Here is an 18094-nt window from a genome sequence, read left to right on the forward strand (position 1 = left end):
ATAGGCTTTCCTCATTTCCCTTGATTGCACAACACTTGCAACTTTGCTAAGGATGCATTAAATACATAGTTAGAATCTTGTGAATCAGTTACTATGCACTTATAGGATAAGTAGACCTATTTATCGTGCCGTTTTATAATGTTACAGGGGCTGTCAACATTATTTATTGGTTGAAATCATAGGGGTCAGCTTCCAACACTCTGAACCAGAGATTCCTTTTCTGACAAAAACATGCTTCTTTCAAATTCCACACTTTGTAATTAAGGCATTACATTGACATTTTGAGGTCTGCAGCCCCAAGCCATGGTAACTTCATTTAACTGGGGATATTAAAAGACATAAAAAGTCTTCTCCTGCACAACGATTACCAAATAACAAAAAGATAACAAAAACATTTAACATTCAGTATGCCCCTGCCAGAGTTTTTAAAAAATGTGGGACAAATACTGCATCTAAAAACAGTTTACAGTGTTTTAGAATGGACTGTTGCTGCCATGCATGGAAAGAAAATCATAAGGTAGTCATCAAAAGAGGAATTAAAACCTTTAAACGTAATTAAGGGAGCAAACTGCAAATACAACAATACACACATTAAAATTAGAGGCAATGCTAACAATACATTCCATTTTTAATAATAGCCATAAATGACTCTATGTCTGTACTATTGGTTCTACTGTTACATATAACTGCTGGAAAATAAATGGAGAAAGGGTGTGTAACTCAAGTGATACAACATGGCACTATAGCAGCAGGGTGAAGGTTTTATTTCCCACATAGGGACACTATAATCTGAAAAACAAGGAATGTGACGAAGTGGACACATGATCCACTTTGGAGACGTGCGTGTAACATACAGAACTTAATCCACGACCAGTGAGACTTTAGGCGAACTGACTCGACTTTTGTTCACTTCAACAACTACATTGTTGTCTATTGTTTATGGTAGCTAGGAGCCACATTTCAAAAATAGAAAAAAAAAAGGTTTGAGTCATGGCAAATTCAAATGCCTAAAAAAAAGAAAAAAGGGAGGGGCCAGGGTGGTAAAATGCCAAGTCCACCACAGACGCTAGCCAATCGGGGAGGCTGCTACGCTCGCATGGGGAGGAGCTAACGGCAGAGACAGAGGCCCCCGATGAGGGAGTATACAGAATCTCTGCAAGCAAAAAATATTTTATCAATGAGTCACTGCAGACACACATGTAGCACACACACACGATTGCCGTTCTCCAGCAATCCAACTCAAACTGTATTACATGTACCCCAAAAAGCAATTCCTGTGGCAGAGACCACCGCTTACAACTCACGTTCATCAATGCGCAGGAACACACACATGCATAAACACAGCGAAAGGACACATGCAGAGAAGCTGCAGCTACACAAATGCACACAGGATATAGCCCACACCCATGCGGTGTACAGCCATTCCTGCCATGCTTTTCTTCTTCTTATTCCCTTTGCATATTGCAAATGTCTGGAAGCCCCTAACCAAACTGCAGCTGGCAGAGTGAAGCCAAAAAAAAAGTGAAGGAACAAGCAAAACAAACCCAGGTTGAGAAAACAAACCCAAGTGGACCAGTACTGATATGATGCTGTGTCTGAAATATTCATATTTACTTGCCACTTACTGCACAGCGAGAAACAAGACAAACACAAAACAACATTTTTTTTTCTTGTCGATTAAAAAAATTTCGTAATATCATCGTAGAAAAAATAAATAAATTGAACAGTCAAACACACACACACACACACACACACACACACACACACACACACACTACATACTATATGTGATACTGATGCTGTGTGGTCCAACAGAACAAACAATACCCTTCTGCAATGGATACAACCCCAGGCCACCGCTGTGGACTCTGCAGTCAAGTCTCTCTCTCTCACACACACACACACAGAGGTTTGTACAGCTACTCTTCTGAGGACACTGCACTCCATTTCCATTCATTTAGACAGTCTAAACAAAGTGTTATCCCTAACCACAATTCAAATCTTAGCCCTGAAAACCAGTTGCTCAGAAAATGAGGTTCTGCCTCATTAGGACCAGGTTTTGGTCTCCGTAAGGACTACAGATCAGTGTTTATGGCAGAAAAGGTCCTCAAGAGGCAAACAAGTATGTGCACGTGCACACACACACACACACACACACACACACACAGACAGACAGACCCGGAGCCGACATTAAGCCGGCCACACCCAGTCAAAGTCTAGTGGCTGGTTCTGCTTAGACTATACGATGGCAGTGTTCCTGCTTTCACTACAGGAATGACTGCTACATCACACTGTGCTTTGATTTACTCGTTTTTTTTTGGGGGGGGGGGGATTAATGGTATTAGGAATTATTACTGGGATTCTATTTGGTGTCAATTGTGTGCAAATACTTAAATTAAACCACGTAGCGCGTCGTCTCTCTCTGTGAAAGTATGTGCACAGGTAAGACGACGTGATTATACTACACGACAAAAGTGCACTTTAAGCCCACATAACCATAAACTGTGTCTGGCCGCACTGTTGACATTACTCATGCTGCACCACTGCACAGAGACACAGACGCACACAGGTCAACTCATGACCAGATGTGGGACAGACACAGTCCACTCGACCGTATCACTGTGGAGAGGACTCCCCAAAACGGGGTTTTTAACACTCCTTTTATCTGTGGCACCTGTGGCCTTTTCAACATGGACGTCAATACGACGGTCACGGAAATCCACATAAGTGGGTCATGTTGTGAGGGGGACAAAAGGCTCTAGTATTCCTCAAATAAAGCTTACAACTTTCTCAAAAGCAGCATGTCAATAGTGTCCACAGCGAACGCACGACAACGTGTTCATTTTCTACACAGCCTGCACAACTAAAGCGAGCACCATTGCTCACACAAACCCAAATAAAGTTGTGGTCGGAATTCAAATTCAAAATTCCGGTACTTGAAATACCTGGGCGAGCGCGCGAGAATGTGAGAGCTACGCGTCGGGAGACTATGGGAGCACGACAGAAATTATGGCTAGTCGAAAGCACAGTGCTACTACTAGCACTGCTAGCGTCAGCTACCAACATTTGCGTGTGTCTTTTTTTGTTGGAGTGAGCCGTGACATGTCGCATTCTAGTCGGACGGGGTCAGCCTCTGACTCGTAACTCCTCAAAAAGTGTTTGCTTGTCGTTTTTTGCCTGCCGTTTGTGGCTAGCGTTAGCCGTGTGGCTAACTTTTGGCCCGTTAGCTCACAGTCCACAGCTGAATGTGTAAACACTTGTGACACGAGACAAAGGGCAGACAAAAAAAATAACAAGAAGGTCTTGTTCTATATTTATTTCTAACTAACATTTATTTATTTACGGTTCTTTAATCTTAATAAAAAACTCAAACTGAGAAACATTGTTGTACAACTGAAAGATATTTTAAAAGGACCATAATAAGGTACCGTTTCGTACCGGTACCAAATTCCAGATACCAATACCGGTACCATATTGGTTCAATTATGAACGGTACCCGGTTATCCCCTATAAGCCTTGCTTTCATTATCTATAGGTGAATGTTGAAATACAATATTAAAGCAATTCTTAAGTTTGCATGTTTTTCCCCATGAAAAATCTGCAGGTGATGAGAAAACACTTTCATTCATATACATGTAAATAGACAGCAGAAATGATGTAACATTGTCTAGTCAAGACTGGATACACATGAAGGTTTTTCTTTAAAATATGCACTGGCTGCAGATGTGTGTCGTGGGTGTTTGTATATTATCTCGACTACAATTACAAATAAGAATAAATGAAACCTCGATCCGTTCATGTGAGATTCATTTAGGAATCTCAATGTCTCGCTGTCGGAGACGAGGTTCGCGACGCGTCCTCGCCAACAGATTACTGATGAGATTAAATGAGCTCTGCACAAAACTGACACTTTTAAGACGGCCATGTTCAAGGCAAAAGTGATCGTGATACAGTGGGAATGAAATCACAAGCTCCATCCCTGCTTCTTCAGCCCGAGGGCGTCATTTCCAAGTGACCACTAGGGAGACCTTCAAGGACAGCTCTGGCCTTTAAGCGATGTACTTTGGTCTTCCATTTGCCCTCTTTTTTATATATATATAAAATCATTTTTCTCAGTCTTTTTTGTGGTCTTTACATTTCCATGTCCGTTCTTTCCAATCGCTGCGTTTTAGTCCATTGTTTCAGTGTCTTTACCTCTGCAAAAACATCCTGGTACCTGGTACATTTTTTGGGGAAAAAAAACAACAACAAAAAAAATCCACACAATGCTGCTGGAGTCCACTCAAAGAGTGCCTGCTGTTAGTTACTGCAAACGCTACTCGCAAGCTCCAAGAACAGCAGCTAACATTCATGTGCACAACACGCTTACACACACACACACCCACAGGATGACAGAAAGAGAGCTCATGCTGAAGACACTCAGGTGTCGTCATATTGACACACAACGCAGCAGATTGAACGATTTGAGCCGTCTGAAAAACACATCCATCAGAGAAGGAGGTGCCGTCTGGACTGTTTCTGCACACAAACGACTTTAACGTACAGTACATCACCGCTTCATAAACATCTGCTCGTCGAGCATTTTCCACATTAAGGGGAATCTTCAACGAGTGGAAGTTTGCAGTGAACAGCGAAGTGTCACCAGTGTTGTGTTTTTTCTGTGCGTTCAGTCAAATGGTGTTTGCCAGCTGGGTTGTGGTCGGTCACTCACTTGCATGTTTGTCTGCCAGGGCGATGAGTGTGCTGGAGATGTCCCTGCGCCGGTAAAAACACACCACTTTGGCCTCCACGTTCCCATTGGCTGTCTGCAAACCAGAGACAATCGGCGTTACCACGGCAACAAGTGGTGCCGCCGCACACAGAGCTACCCACACATGCATGCATGCACGTACACACACACACACACACTCATAAAAACCCTATTACTGAGGCTTTTTTTTTTTTACTTTGGCTTAAAAAAAAAAAAACCGCCATGTTAGTCAACAGCAGTGTTCTGCAAAAATGACAATAAGTGTTGCAGTTACCAGGACAGGAAGGCGTGGTGGAGAGTGTCACTGCAGTCCTAACACTCATTTTTTTTTCCCAAGTTATAATACATTGCCGTTTAAATTAGTTAGTGCATGACAATGGATTATTAAAGGGGAAAACAACAAGGTTTAAAAACTCATTTGTAGCTTTAATCTCTCTATATTTACACAACATATAGTGTAGATAATAAATTCAAGTATTGATAGACCTGTGAGTCTAGTGTTTTATGTATTGGCAATCATATGTGTGTCTGATTATAGGCCTAGTGTAATATTTATTTCATACATGCAATATTGATAATCACCCCCCCCCCAAAAAAGAATTTTCCACTGTGATATCTAAAGAGAAAACTAGGTTTCAGGATAGAATTTCCCTCATTATTAATCACTTCTGAGAGCGAACTATAATAAACACTTTTATTTCCAAATGAAGCATGACTTCAATGAAATGAGGAGGACTTACACAATTATTATGATTATGATGATACCACTGGAGTTATAAATAAGGAAATTTGATATAGCATTTAATCAAATATATCGATGAATACAATAGTCAACGTTGACAATGAAGTAGTATTTCTGTCGGCGTGTTACAGCTATTTAATTCCTCAAAAAACTCTGATTAATCAATCATTTAACACAACCTCCATCTGGATCGTCTGCAGGAAATGGACAGACGGATGGATGAACCAATTAAAACGTTTCTATTTCAAGGTCCAGATATAAATTTAGCATAAGATCGGAGGATTGACAGGATTGTGTGGGATATTTTGCAGTTTTCAATTTCAATCAGAAATTAAAAATAAAAATCCCATTACTGCCTATATGAGGACATTTTAATTCAGTTAATCCAACACCACTTTTTATATAGTTATTTAATATTTCAATAAAGCAAAGTAAAGCAGATTTAAGATCTTGATACTTTTTGTATTTCCATAATTGTAAAATCATAAATATTGATATGCTCATGCAAGTTGAAACTGGGATAGTCTGTGATAAGTCAGGGAGTGACATCTTTTATATGAAAACTGATCATTAAACTGGAATTAAATTGATGATCAAGAAAACATAATATTGATTTCTGGTTTTCAGTTTGGATACATTTTATGGTATTTTTTTTTGTCAAATATGATAATAAAATGAAACTCTTCTCCGTCCTGGACCAAGATAGCAGTGTAATGATTAAACACCTTTTTATTGATGATTTGTGCACATCTCATTTTTAAACACCAGTGTATTAAACGGTTCCTGAAAGCTGAGAGGTTGCACGTCAATGTGGTCATTACGGTAATTTCACTTGCGCCGTTGAAGGAAGCCGACGAAACAGCGTCTTTGTCACCAGAGAGGAGAGAGTTGGAAAAACGCATGTACGTACTTTACATTTTGTTGGCCTGTTTTTTTTTTTCTTCTTCATTTTAAATTGTTAATACACTATTTTAACATGCATTAAATTGTAAATAAACTTTCTGGCCCTTTTATGGTTAAAACAAGCAACAAAAAAAATTTGTTTTGACACTTACGTGTTAAAGGGTCAAGGAAAATGTATATCTTGTATCAGCAAAAAGTCTGAACAGTTATGAATGAATATGTGATATGTAAATCATGTTTAAAATGCTTACTTTGTGATATTTATGCAGATTTGTGAGAAACAGATTTTCCCCACACATTTTGGCTTTAACAAATATTGCGCCTCCTGCGGTTTGAAAATTGTAGTAGGCAATTTCGATGTAGTTTTCTGATTAATTGTTCAGCCCTACTATACACTGATAAAAAAAATGTTTTACCTTAATATTAATAAATATAAGACACCGATGTTCTTGTTATACAATACAACCTCAACAAATGTGTAACTTGATCACAGACATACATAAATACACGTCTACTAATTTCTCATTGGTTTCCAGCAGCTGCTGTACTTTGCAGACATTCATCTCAAACCTTATGGAAAAAGAAAGCCCAAAGATCCCAGAGGAGCAGAGAGACTGACAGTGACAGACAGAATAGAGCGCTCACTCTGAGCGCCCGTGTCAATCACGTTAAACAGCCTCTACATAAACCAGCACAGGCCTGGGACACATGAACACCAGTAACTAGTCTGCAGAGACACGACTCTCTCCCCCGGCGTCTTTGACTGAACGACGGAGCAAACTGCAGGCTGGCATTCACCTGACACCTTTACATCATCATCATTTTATAAACATATCATACATTATTTAATGCCTCCACTGCAATGTATAGTCGTGGTAGTTGAGGAACACAGTGCATTTAAAGCTACGCAATGTCACTACTTTTATGATAATAATGGTGAACTAACATTTATCAATGCTTGGTTAACGTCTGTGTCTAATTTAGTTTCTTCCACGGTGACCTTGATGAATCATCAAACAGTGCCACACAAAATATTTAAATGGAATGTTTTGACTGATTCTCTATTTCTAAAACACCAGGAAATAAAAAGTAAAATTAAAAAAAAAAAACACAACCATGTTACAATTTCTGATTTCACAAACCAATGTCTCCGTCTCATTCATTTCTGAGCAATCAATTAAAATAGAAGTTTGTCAAAGAAATGCATAAAACATTCACATTTAAAGGTTGAAACAATAAATTGTTTTTTTGTTGTTTTTTAAAATATGATCTTATGATAGTAAGAGCTGTCTATTAATGTTGCTTTGATAAACAAACTAAGTAATTAGTCCTCAAAACCTCAAAAAGTGTTTGCTTGTTGTTAGCCTGCCAGCTGTGGCTAGCATTAGCCGTGTGGCTAAGCTGACTGTTTAAACACTCTTGTTTGTGACAAAAGACAAAGGGCAGACAAAAAAAAACATTGGTTGTGGAAGAGAGTGGTCTTTTATTTCCTACATATATATATGTTTATGGTAACACTTTAGATTAGGGAACACATATTCACCATTAACTAGATGCTTACTAACATGCATATACGTAGCGTACTAGCCCTTTATTAGTAAATATGAGTCATGTATTGACATCTTATGTAGGAAAAATCATGTCATAATAGAGGTAGAATAAGGTGTTAATAAGTGCTTAATGATAAATAATTAACTAATAAAAGGCTAGTATGCTACTTATATGTTAGTAATCACCTGGTTAATGGTGAATGTGTTCCCTAATCTAAAGTGTTACCACCATGTTTATTTACTGTTCTTAAATCTCAACAAAAAACTGAAAGTGACAAGTGTAGACTTTGCCTTTTTGTCTTTTGCAGAAAGATGTTTTATTTATCAAAATTTGCTGTGAATGTGGATGTAGCATGTTGAAATCAACAGTAATGTGTTGTGTTGATGTGTAACATTCAAGTCAATTAAAACAAACACAACCAAAAATGGGGGGAAAAATATGAACAAATACAGATATTCTCAAGAGAAAAGGGCAGTTGCAAAGATAAATATCTGATTTATAGACGCAATTAGGAACACACAAATAAATATTAAGAATAAAACAACTCGCATGTTCGATCTCTGAGCAGTCAGACTGTACGAGGTTGAGTTGCAGACACACGCTCACCTTGTTCAGCTCCTCTATCCTCCTGATCAGCAGTGGGTTACTGGACGAGTTCTCAAAATAAACATAATCTGCAGAGGAACAGCGAGAGGTAGAGAGAGGGATCGTGGAGAAAGAACAGAAAAGAAAAAAGACATCATTGTCAGTCAACATTGAAAAGGTGTTCCAATTATTCAAGGAGATTACCAGTATTTTTCCAGCTCAGTTTGGGCATACAAATCCTAAAAGATGTGGAAATGGTGGAAATTCGAGGTGGGAAAAAAAAAAAGAAAAGTTTCTTCACGCTTAAAAACGTGGAAAAAGTCAAATGAAAATGTAATTAAGCGCTACAGAAACAAGGTTAAGCAAATAACTGATGACGTACAGCAAACACACGACCTAAATATGACTCGAGCTGTGATCGAGGAGAGAAAAAAAAAAAACTCAATCAAGCTTGGAATTAGTCCCCAACCTTTCCATTACATATGGCTTTAATTCGTCTTGATTGGCACTGTTTAATTACATCATCTCGCCGTGCCCTCTTCATCTGATGCCACCGACTGCTGCTTACGTCCAATTCTTCACGTCTGCACGGCAGCGGTGCATGGATGCACATAAATTCAGATTTTCCAATTTTCTATGGATTCCGGGCCTGTTTTTAACGAGAAAAACCGGTATTTTAACGAGATTTGAGGCTTGAAGTGGATTAGATAGCGGAGAATCTTTTCGTCTTGATCGCTTTCATTGAAAGCAAAGATGCCCCAGTTTTACTTTGCTTTTGGGTTTGAGACATTGAGATATTCTCTTGTCTTTCAGTAATACTTCGGATGGAAAGAACACTCGGATCTCGTGGAGAATGCAATTCCGCTTCCGTAAAATGCCTTTTCAATCCAAAAGAGAAGCGCAACAGAAAGACGTCAACAAATAAAGGTCCAGCAAGCAACAGTTAGTAGAGTCAATGAGCAGAAATTGAAATACACCGACCGTAAGTATGCAACTAATGTTGTTTTAGAATATAGACTTGCAAGGTCTTGATTTACAGATGCCGCCATGTTTCTACAGAAGCCTGAAGGGACAAATACGTCAAGTTTACTATGCAAAAGAAAAGGGTACAACACACTTTCTGGTATGTGCGGGACACCGTAGTTCCCCGACGACCTTGGGAGAGGGAGGAAGTCCTGTAGTTTTATGACAATCTGCAGTCTCACCAGTAGATGCCACTAATTCATACACACATGTATTGAGCTAATTTTGTAACACAGGACATCCAGTTGTGATTGGGAGGTCTGACCAAAAACCAGTGCACACACACACACACACACACTCACACTAACAAACAGCCTCTCCAGACTACAGCCGTGTACTTCCTCAGCGCTCATACTCTCTTTGTCCTATTTCCCAGTTCACCCACCATCTTGTGTGTGTGTGTGTGTGTGTGTTGTTTGCATGCATGGTGTGTTGTGTGGGTGAGAATGAGGGACTGCAAAAGCTTTACCACATGTGTGGTTTTATGCATCTATGCGTGTGTGTGTGTGCACACTTGTTTTTGTTGCCTCTCCAGGACCTAATCTGGCATAAACACTGACCTTGTCAGGCCTGGCAAGGTCAAACCTGATCCTAAACGAGGCAGAACCGTGTTCCTGAGGGTACTGGTTGGGGCCAAGGGCTAAGATTTGAAATGTGGTTATTTTAAGGTCATGGTTAGCTTTTATGGTCAGCTTTGTTTAGTCGGTCCAAAATGAACGCAGCGTCCTGAGAAGAATAGTTACACTAACCTGTGTGTGTGTGTGTGTGTGTGTGTGTGTGTGTGTGTGTGTGTGCGTGTGGCTCCTGGCACTGCTCCAGGCCCATTGGAGGATTAGCTCACACCAGGATATCCCCACAGGCCCCAGTCTTGGTAGGGTGCCTGGTCTTAGCCCTGCATGTGTCTTGGCTGAGTGCTGTCAGATTATACCCCACACTTGGTCGGCTGCCTGGAGCCGGAGCTATCCTCCCTTCACCCTGAACCTCCCCCTCCCATCTCTGATGCTCCTCCAGTCAAAGGCTCCCCCCCCCACCCTCCACCTCGTCTTCTTGACCAACTAAGCCAAAGATCGTCCAAAAAAAATTCCACCAGCATAACCATAATACACACTAACTATTGTTTTTATTTCCTGCAGACTGTACATCCAACACTAACTGGTTAAGGCATTCATCCATCGTGATAGAACACCCAGGATCTGCACAGACATCCAGAGCTGTCCTTCCATTTCTATTCCTGGCAGAGTTAAAGGGGAAAAAAAACCCACCTACAAACTGTTTGTTAAACATCCATCAGTCATGCATCTTTTATGTTTGGACCACTCTGCTTTAGGGTTTGCTTTGATTTTGGCTGCAGATTTAAGACACCGTTTCATTTAGGAGTAATATTATAACATTAAGAACATTTATATTGAAAACCGTTCACAGTTCTCTGGTGTCAATCTCCATCAGGGTTGCTCGTGACAATCAAACTGTTGTTTATTGTTAATCAAGGAGCAGATTTGTTTTGTTAGCTTATGTCCAATTGAGTTGACAGTTAATTGTCAGAAAAGCAGCTACGGTTTACTTTGACATCGTCAAATGTATAATTATGTATTACGTATGTTTCCTTTTCACTTTGTCTCTCTTATTAGCACTGACTTGTGTTTAATTTGTGAACTTTTTTGCCATTTCCTGTAGCAGCTCTTTGTATTAACTTACTTTTACACAATTCATGGATTTGTTATTTGTACTAGAATTATATTGAAGGAGATTGACACCATTTCCAGTCAAGATCACGATTAAAACTTTAAAAAGCCAAGCTGGAATATAACATCCAAGTAAGAAAGATCACTATTATTTCTACATTTTCTGACTATGGCGCAAACAATTACTCGATTAATCGAGAAAATGCTCGACAGATTAATCGATATAATCGTTAGCAGCAGCTCTAGTTGAAAGCCTGGTTTCTGGAATTGTCTGAAAAATGTCGGAGATGGCAACCAAAAAAATAAAACAAAATATGAAGAAAGGAGGAAAAGAAATGTTGGGAATCAACTTTTCACATCTGAAATATCGTCAGTGAACTTCAGTATTATTTAGTTTAATTGTCAAGAAACGGACAAAATCGGACGTATTTATCTCTCCGTCCATCCACACTTTTCTGCAGCTCATCATAAAACGATGACTAACAGGAACACAGGTTTGGTTTGACTGTATACACTTCTAATAGAGAGTCAATTATGTGACCTTGAGACTGCAGTGTGTTAGTCTGACTCTTCTGCAGCTGTATTCATCATGTCTGCAGTGAGTGAGCCAGTGACAAAAATATATATAATAACAAGCCGACAAAACCAATATTAATATCAGATTAGTATGCTGCGTACAGCTTTTTAAAACACAGACATACATTACCGTTTTTGAGTCTGTGAGCACCGACTCAAAACATAAAGGGATCATTTTACTGAACATCTGTAGGGATGTTAGTAAACTGTTAGATGTAAAAAGTATTGCCATTGAAAAAGAAACAATGAGTGGCCTTGCTTGATGTTTTCACACCGAGTGCTTTCTGGAGCAGAAAGCTGATTCAAATCTTCTCAGTGCTTCTGGGCTGTGCATAACCAGGAAGCTTGGGGATTTTTATAAATCAATTAAACATCATCTAGACCCCCAAAATGTATGGGTAGATTAAATATTTACTGTAATTATTTCAAGCTTTTTGGCTCAAATGGACAGTTTCCCCCCCCTTTATCACACAAGCTCATTTGTTAATAAAAACTGCAAAACATTGCAATAATAAGAAAACCCAGTATAATGCCTCTGCCCCCTGAGAGCATAACCCACTTACTTTGTTTGTCTCGTTATGAATAGAAAGAACATTATTAAAACTACTATTGAGTGTCTCCAGCAGCCAAGAAATGATATTTCAGGCCTTTGTGAAGGACATTCTTTGAATAAATTCTAACGGTTTTCAATAGGACAGAGAGCGATAAAATGATCATGATAATTACAGCAATAGAACTTGCGAACTTCCGTTGCATCCCTACTTTTCCTCAACACAAAACGAAAGTGGACAGTTGATTCGACTCCGGCTAGAACTTCGATTTCATAGAATTTCATCCGTGACTGCCAGACAACCCAACAGACGATGACAATAAAGAGAAACAGAGCTTTGAACCAATCACGTAACAGGAATATTTGTCATGCTAGGTTGACATGCACAGCATTATCGTTAATGGTCGATGGGTTTGTTTCCATAATACCTACGTTATTTAGATCTGAGCAGGGAATATTAAGATTTTAGTCGATATACTGTTATTTATGCATTGATTTGCAACAAAAATATGGAACCAAAATAACTTTTTCCTATCTTTTTAGTAAAAAAATGAACCTTTAAGCTTGAATATTTTCTGATTTATATTTAGCGCTGAAACAATTAATCCATTAATCGATTACTAAAGGAATCGTCAACTATTTTAGCTTTAGCTATTTTAGTTTTAGCTTCTTAAATCATCGGAATTATTTTGGTTTATGGACAAAACAAGACATTCGAGAACATCATCATTTCCAGGTTTGACAAACACTGAGCAAGGTTTTTTTTTTACATTTTATGGCCCAAGCGATTAATCAAACCAACATCTGATTGAACTGAATTCAATGTTGTTGTTTTTTAAACTTTTCGAGATTTGCAGAGGCCCGGCTGACTCACAGTAGGAACAATTCAGGAGGAATTATTTTGTATACACTGAATGATCAAGTAAATAATGATGTAAGAACTAAGCATTTCCTCTTTGGTGGGGTAACCAAAGCTGCAGCAGCAACAAAAGCATGCAAACACAGTACTGTGACAGCGTCTTCTGGCAACTACGGGAAACGCATTTGCTCCTCAACAGAAAATACGGGGGGGGGGGGGGAGAGATCGTCACATCACACTGATCTGCTCTTCAGCCCAGTATCAGCTTGCTGCGAGACTCCACTGTGACTGTGACATCTTCATTCCCACAGCTGAATATCAAACAGGACAAGTCCAAATGGAGCGGCACGGGGAAGGAAAATGAAGACAAGATACCCGAGTTGCTCGTTTTTCAAACACGCTGGGGGAGAGAGCCCCAGCCTTGAGGTCAGAGAAGGCCTCGCGTGACTGGTCAGGATCACCAAGCTGCATGTGGAAGCGTGGCCTCGGAAAAGTTATCCAGACGAAATCCGTTTATTGAGCACAACCTCAAGCAACGGAGCTAAACAACTAGTCAAAATACTGATGAATCAAACATCATCATCTGCAGCTCCTTGTTTTATCGTAAAAGAAACGCAACAGAAGCATGCAAATTTGACAATCTGATAACCACAAATGTTAAAATTCTTCATTAAAAATCATATATGTTTATCGGTTAAATGTAACCTAAATATATTTAGGGTTAAGGAATACTGGTCCCACAGAAATTGCCACACAAAACGTGTCACCTTTGTTTTTCCAGTGCATCTTTATTACAATGGTTACTGAAATAAATAACATTTGACTGGTGAAACAACATTATTTTCACGTTTTACTCGTTCTAGCTCATAGTAAACGTTAAGATTAAAGTAGTATTGCTCAGCTGTGTATAAAGGCTGCAAGAAACAATTAAAACCTTTGCCAATCTATCAATTACAGTCCGATTGATTAATTAATCAATTTGATAGAATGACTACAGTGAAAGATTGATCAGCCATTTCCAAATACCAAGGTTGCAAAAAAAATAAACTTTTATTCAAGACAGCTGGCATAATTTGTCTTTAAACAAAGACAAAACATAGCATGAATGAAAGTTAATCAATTTCTCAATAGGTAATAAATCGCTTAAGATCAACAGGGCTGACTAATGTAGAACGATGGTCCCAGAGAGTCATTACTGATCACGTTCCTGTTGTGATCCTTTCCAGGAAGGATAATTAATCGATAAATTGGTCCACCTTGGTCGTTTTGTGCTCTATCAATAACGTTTGAAAAATACACTGCCGGTTTGCAAAATAGAACACGGTCAAATTAACAGGTTCATGAGCTCTAATCAGCATTTTCTAGCGCTGCAACAATCGAATAATCGGTCAATTCTTTTCTCGATCAATTGTCTGGTTCATAAAATGTTAAAAAACGTTGGATCAGTGTCTGCCAAACCTGGAAATGACGATGTTCTCGAACGTCTTGTTTTGTCCTCAAACCAAAATGATTCAGTTTTAATGATTTCTTTGTTATGTGGAGCAAAGAAACAAAGAAAATATTCATATTTAAGAAGCTAAAACAATCAGCAATCTGGTTTTAATAATGAAAATGCTTCAAACTGATTAATGGATTATCAAAAATAGTTGACGATTAATTTAGTCATCGATCAATTGTTTCAGCTCTAGTATTCTCGATTGAATACAGAGTGAAACAACCCCAGCAGAGGGAAATCATTACATTTCAGAAACGGGAATGAATTATCGAAATAATCAAGGCAGCTTAGGCTTTAATTTGACATGAATAGGACCGTATATGTTGTGGGCAGGAGACTGAAATGATTCTTTTTAAAGCTTCACTGAAGACTCAAAAACAGGGGAAATGTCAAACCAGTGACAGAAATGTTGCCGTTTAACTGAGGCCTTCAAAGTTTGCCCGTTGACACCCATTAATTAAGAGCAGAAATGCATCATGACCATTTTGAAACCGAAGCACAACCACATGTCGAACATTCAGTTTTGGTGTGGAGTTGGGTGAAAATTGCTGCCACACACTGAGATGCTTGTTTTTTTCGAGCTGGTGTCGCCGTTAAGGTGGGACATAACGGGAACAGAACGCCGTGTCCCATTTTCCCTCCCCAAAATGGAGTAACTCTGTTGTAATTCCCTGTTGCGTGTCCCCTTCTAGAAGGAGAAAATAGGAGGAAAGCTGTTCATTAACAGTCAAGAGCAGGGTGGCTCTAAGTGGTGGAGTTTCCACCGTGTGTGAGGAGCTGAAGCCTGGTGGAGAGCCGGAGCTGGAGAGCGACCCAAAATGAGAGCAGCAGAAAGAGAAGAGAAGGCCTGTAGGCACTGAGCAGCGTCACTCACTCTCTCCATTTCCCATCAGCCCTCCTGCCGCCACAACCCGCGGATAACCACCCCCCGCCCCTCCAAACACACACACACACACACACACTGCTCTCCATCCCCCGCTCACAACGTCAGCCAATGAGCTAGCCCCGGCGGGCTGTGATGTCACGGTGCAGTCGAACTTAGCGCGAGCCAATCAAGGCATGTTACCGAGCCCCAAAAGAGAGAGACTGCGGGGCTGATTCAAACCAGGCCAGAGAGAGACAGACAGTCAGGAGAAAGAAAAACACCAGATAAAGTGATGGAGTCTGGGTCTGAGCAGAGAGAGATACAGGAGGCCATCACACACACACACACACACAGGGTGATGGACATAATTGAGCAAAACGAGTAAGACAATTAAATTAGGGGGGAAATCTGCGATGAAACGCCACAAACGGGTACATTAACAACCTGCAACAATTTCAGTAATTAATTTATAATCTTTTAAGCAAGTGTTCCAGAAATGTGCCAGTTCGAGCTTTTCAAAATGTGATAATTTGCTGCTTTGCTTGGTCAAAGATGAACGAAGACTCAGTATTTTGTGGCTCTGGAGGGTTGGCAAACTACATCTAGCAATTTGAGTGCATCTTCTAGGGTTGAGGGGAAATTATAGCCGGCACTTTCTCGACCGTTTTCATACATTTTACAGACAAAAAGATGAATTGGGGAAATAATCTGTGGTTGTGGCCCTGAGCAGTATGGTACATATGCACACCCAACTCGCTCGTTCCCATCTTTGCCATTTGAAACGGAGCGGCTTCATACATTGAGAAGTCAACGCAGGAAACGACACGACAAAACTGAACAATTTAGGATCATGCGAGTTGTAAACAAAACAAAACAAAAAAACAAATCATGTGTTTTGACACGTGCTGCCACCTGAGAAACACACAAGTACACAACGTACAAAATAAACACCACAGGCTGTAATGACACACATCAGGGAAATGGGTTGTTCCTCCTGAAATGATCAAGTTGTCGAAATAGGAATATACAGTCTGGTCTGATTATTTACCACCTGTTGTGATTAAATGTTGTGATTAAAATGTTGCTTTTTGTAAAGTTTAAGTGTCTCATATCGTAAAAGAATATTGAAATGAGATAAGGGAGGTAATTGTCACACACCAGAGTTGACCTGAGCATTATTAGTGCTTCCACAGACTGTTAGAGACGCATAGATTGGTTTTATGGATTAAGGAATTAAAGTAGAGCTGCAACTAACGATTATTTTCGTAATCTAATAATCTGTCGATTATTTTCTCGATTAATCGTTTGGTCAATAAAATGTTAAAAAAAATGTTGGATCAGTTTTAGTCAAACCTGGAAATGACGATGATCTCGAATGTCTTGTTTTGTCCACAAACCAAAATGATTCAGTTTGAATGATTTCTTTGTTATGTGGAGCAAAGAAACGAAGACAATAATCACATTTAAGAAGCTAAAACAATCAGAAATCTTGTTTTAGTAATGAAAAAAAGCTACAAACTGATTAATCGATTATCAAAATAGTTGACGGTTAATTTAGTAATCCATTAATGTTTCAGCTCTAAAAAGTAAGATTAACCATTTTTAATAACAGAATTTTAGACCTCATTTTCTTTTACTTCTAATTGTAGATTCTCCAGTTAGAGCTCTCACTACTTTTCTGAGGCGTCAACATTTTTGGGTTTCAGAATGTTGGTTACCTACAGAGGCTTTACAAAAACACAATTTTGGAATTGAAAAACAAATGGCAGAGAACTTGACTTGTGAAGAAAAAGTAATTTCAGATGTGCAGTACATTTCTCCATACACTATTTGCTAATGTCGCCTGAGATAACCATTTCTGCTGGTGGCTTCAGTAAACCTGTTTTTCCCCCAACAATCCTCATTTTGGTAGTTTACACTGGGGGCCCTAGTTTGTCTCTTTCTGTGAAAATGAAGCCAAAACCTTCCAAGAACGTGTGCTACAATGAAATTAAACCTCAAAGCCAATTTCAGGTGATGACACAGACACAGTTGATTTTGGGATTTGAAAACTCTGCGAACCACAGCGAGCGCACGGTTGTTGGCGAGGGCTACGGCAAAGAGGGGGACACAAAGAGGCAGGAAACGCATGAGTGTAAACATCTGCCCACGCGTGTCCATGCACACATGACCCCCTCCACTGCCGGCATCCCATCGAATGCCCACACACACAAACACACACACAGGTGAAAAGCCCCGTCAAATTATTTTCTGTTGCCAGTAAACGAGTTTGTCTTCCTGCGTTATTGCAGCGTGTCACATTCGACCTCGCCGGAGTGTGAAAGAGGCTTGAGGGGTGTGTCCTTCACTGTGAGCAGCAACCACCGAGGAGATTATGAGTCAGATGGAGGTTTCTATGGCAATGGCAGGTAATTTAATCGTCTGAATCAATCTTGAACCCTTTTTTCACACTTTGATACAACTTACTTTCAGCGATCAGACCTGGACCAAGCTGCTCACATCTGCGCAGAATG

The 18094-nt window shown here is 39.6% G+C and overlaps 1 protein-coding gene across 1 annotated transcript in view; it reads right to left on the bottom strand.

Moving 5' to 3' along the window:
- mta1 (metastasis associated 1) overlaps window positions 1–18094 on the bottom strand; it is a 49237-nt gene that overhangs the window by 25739 nt on the left and 5404 nt on the right. Inside the window, exons 2-3 of the mRNA XM_083910745.1 lie at window positions 8553–8620; window positions 4712–4805 (exon numbers count right to left, since the gene is read on the bottom strand). Coding sequence (XP_083766871.1) covers window positions 4712–4805; window positions 8553–8620 — 162 coding nt within the window. The remainder of the gene's footprint in view (window positions 1–4711; window positions 4806–8552; window positions 8621–18094) is intronic.

Source organism: Microchirus variegatus, assembly GCF_963457635.1.
Source record: "Microchirus variegatus genome assembly, chromosome: 2".
NCBI lineage: Eukaryota > Metazoa > Chordata > Actinopteri > Pleuronectiformes > Soleidae > Microchirus > Microchirus variegatus.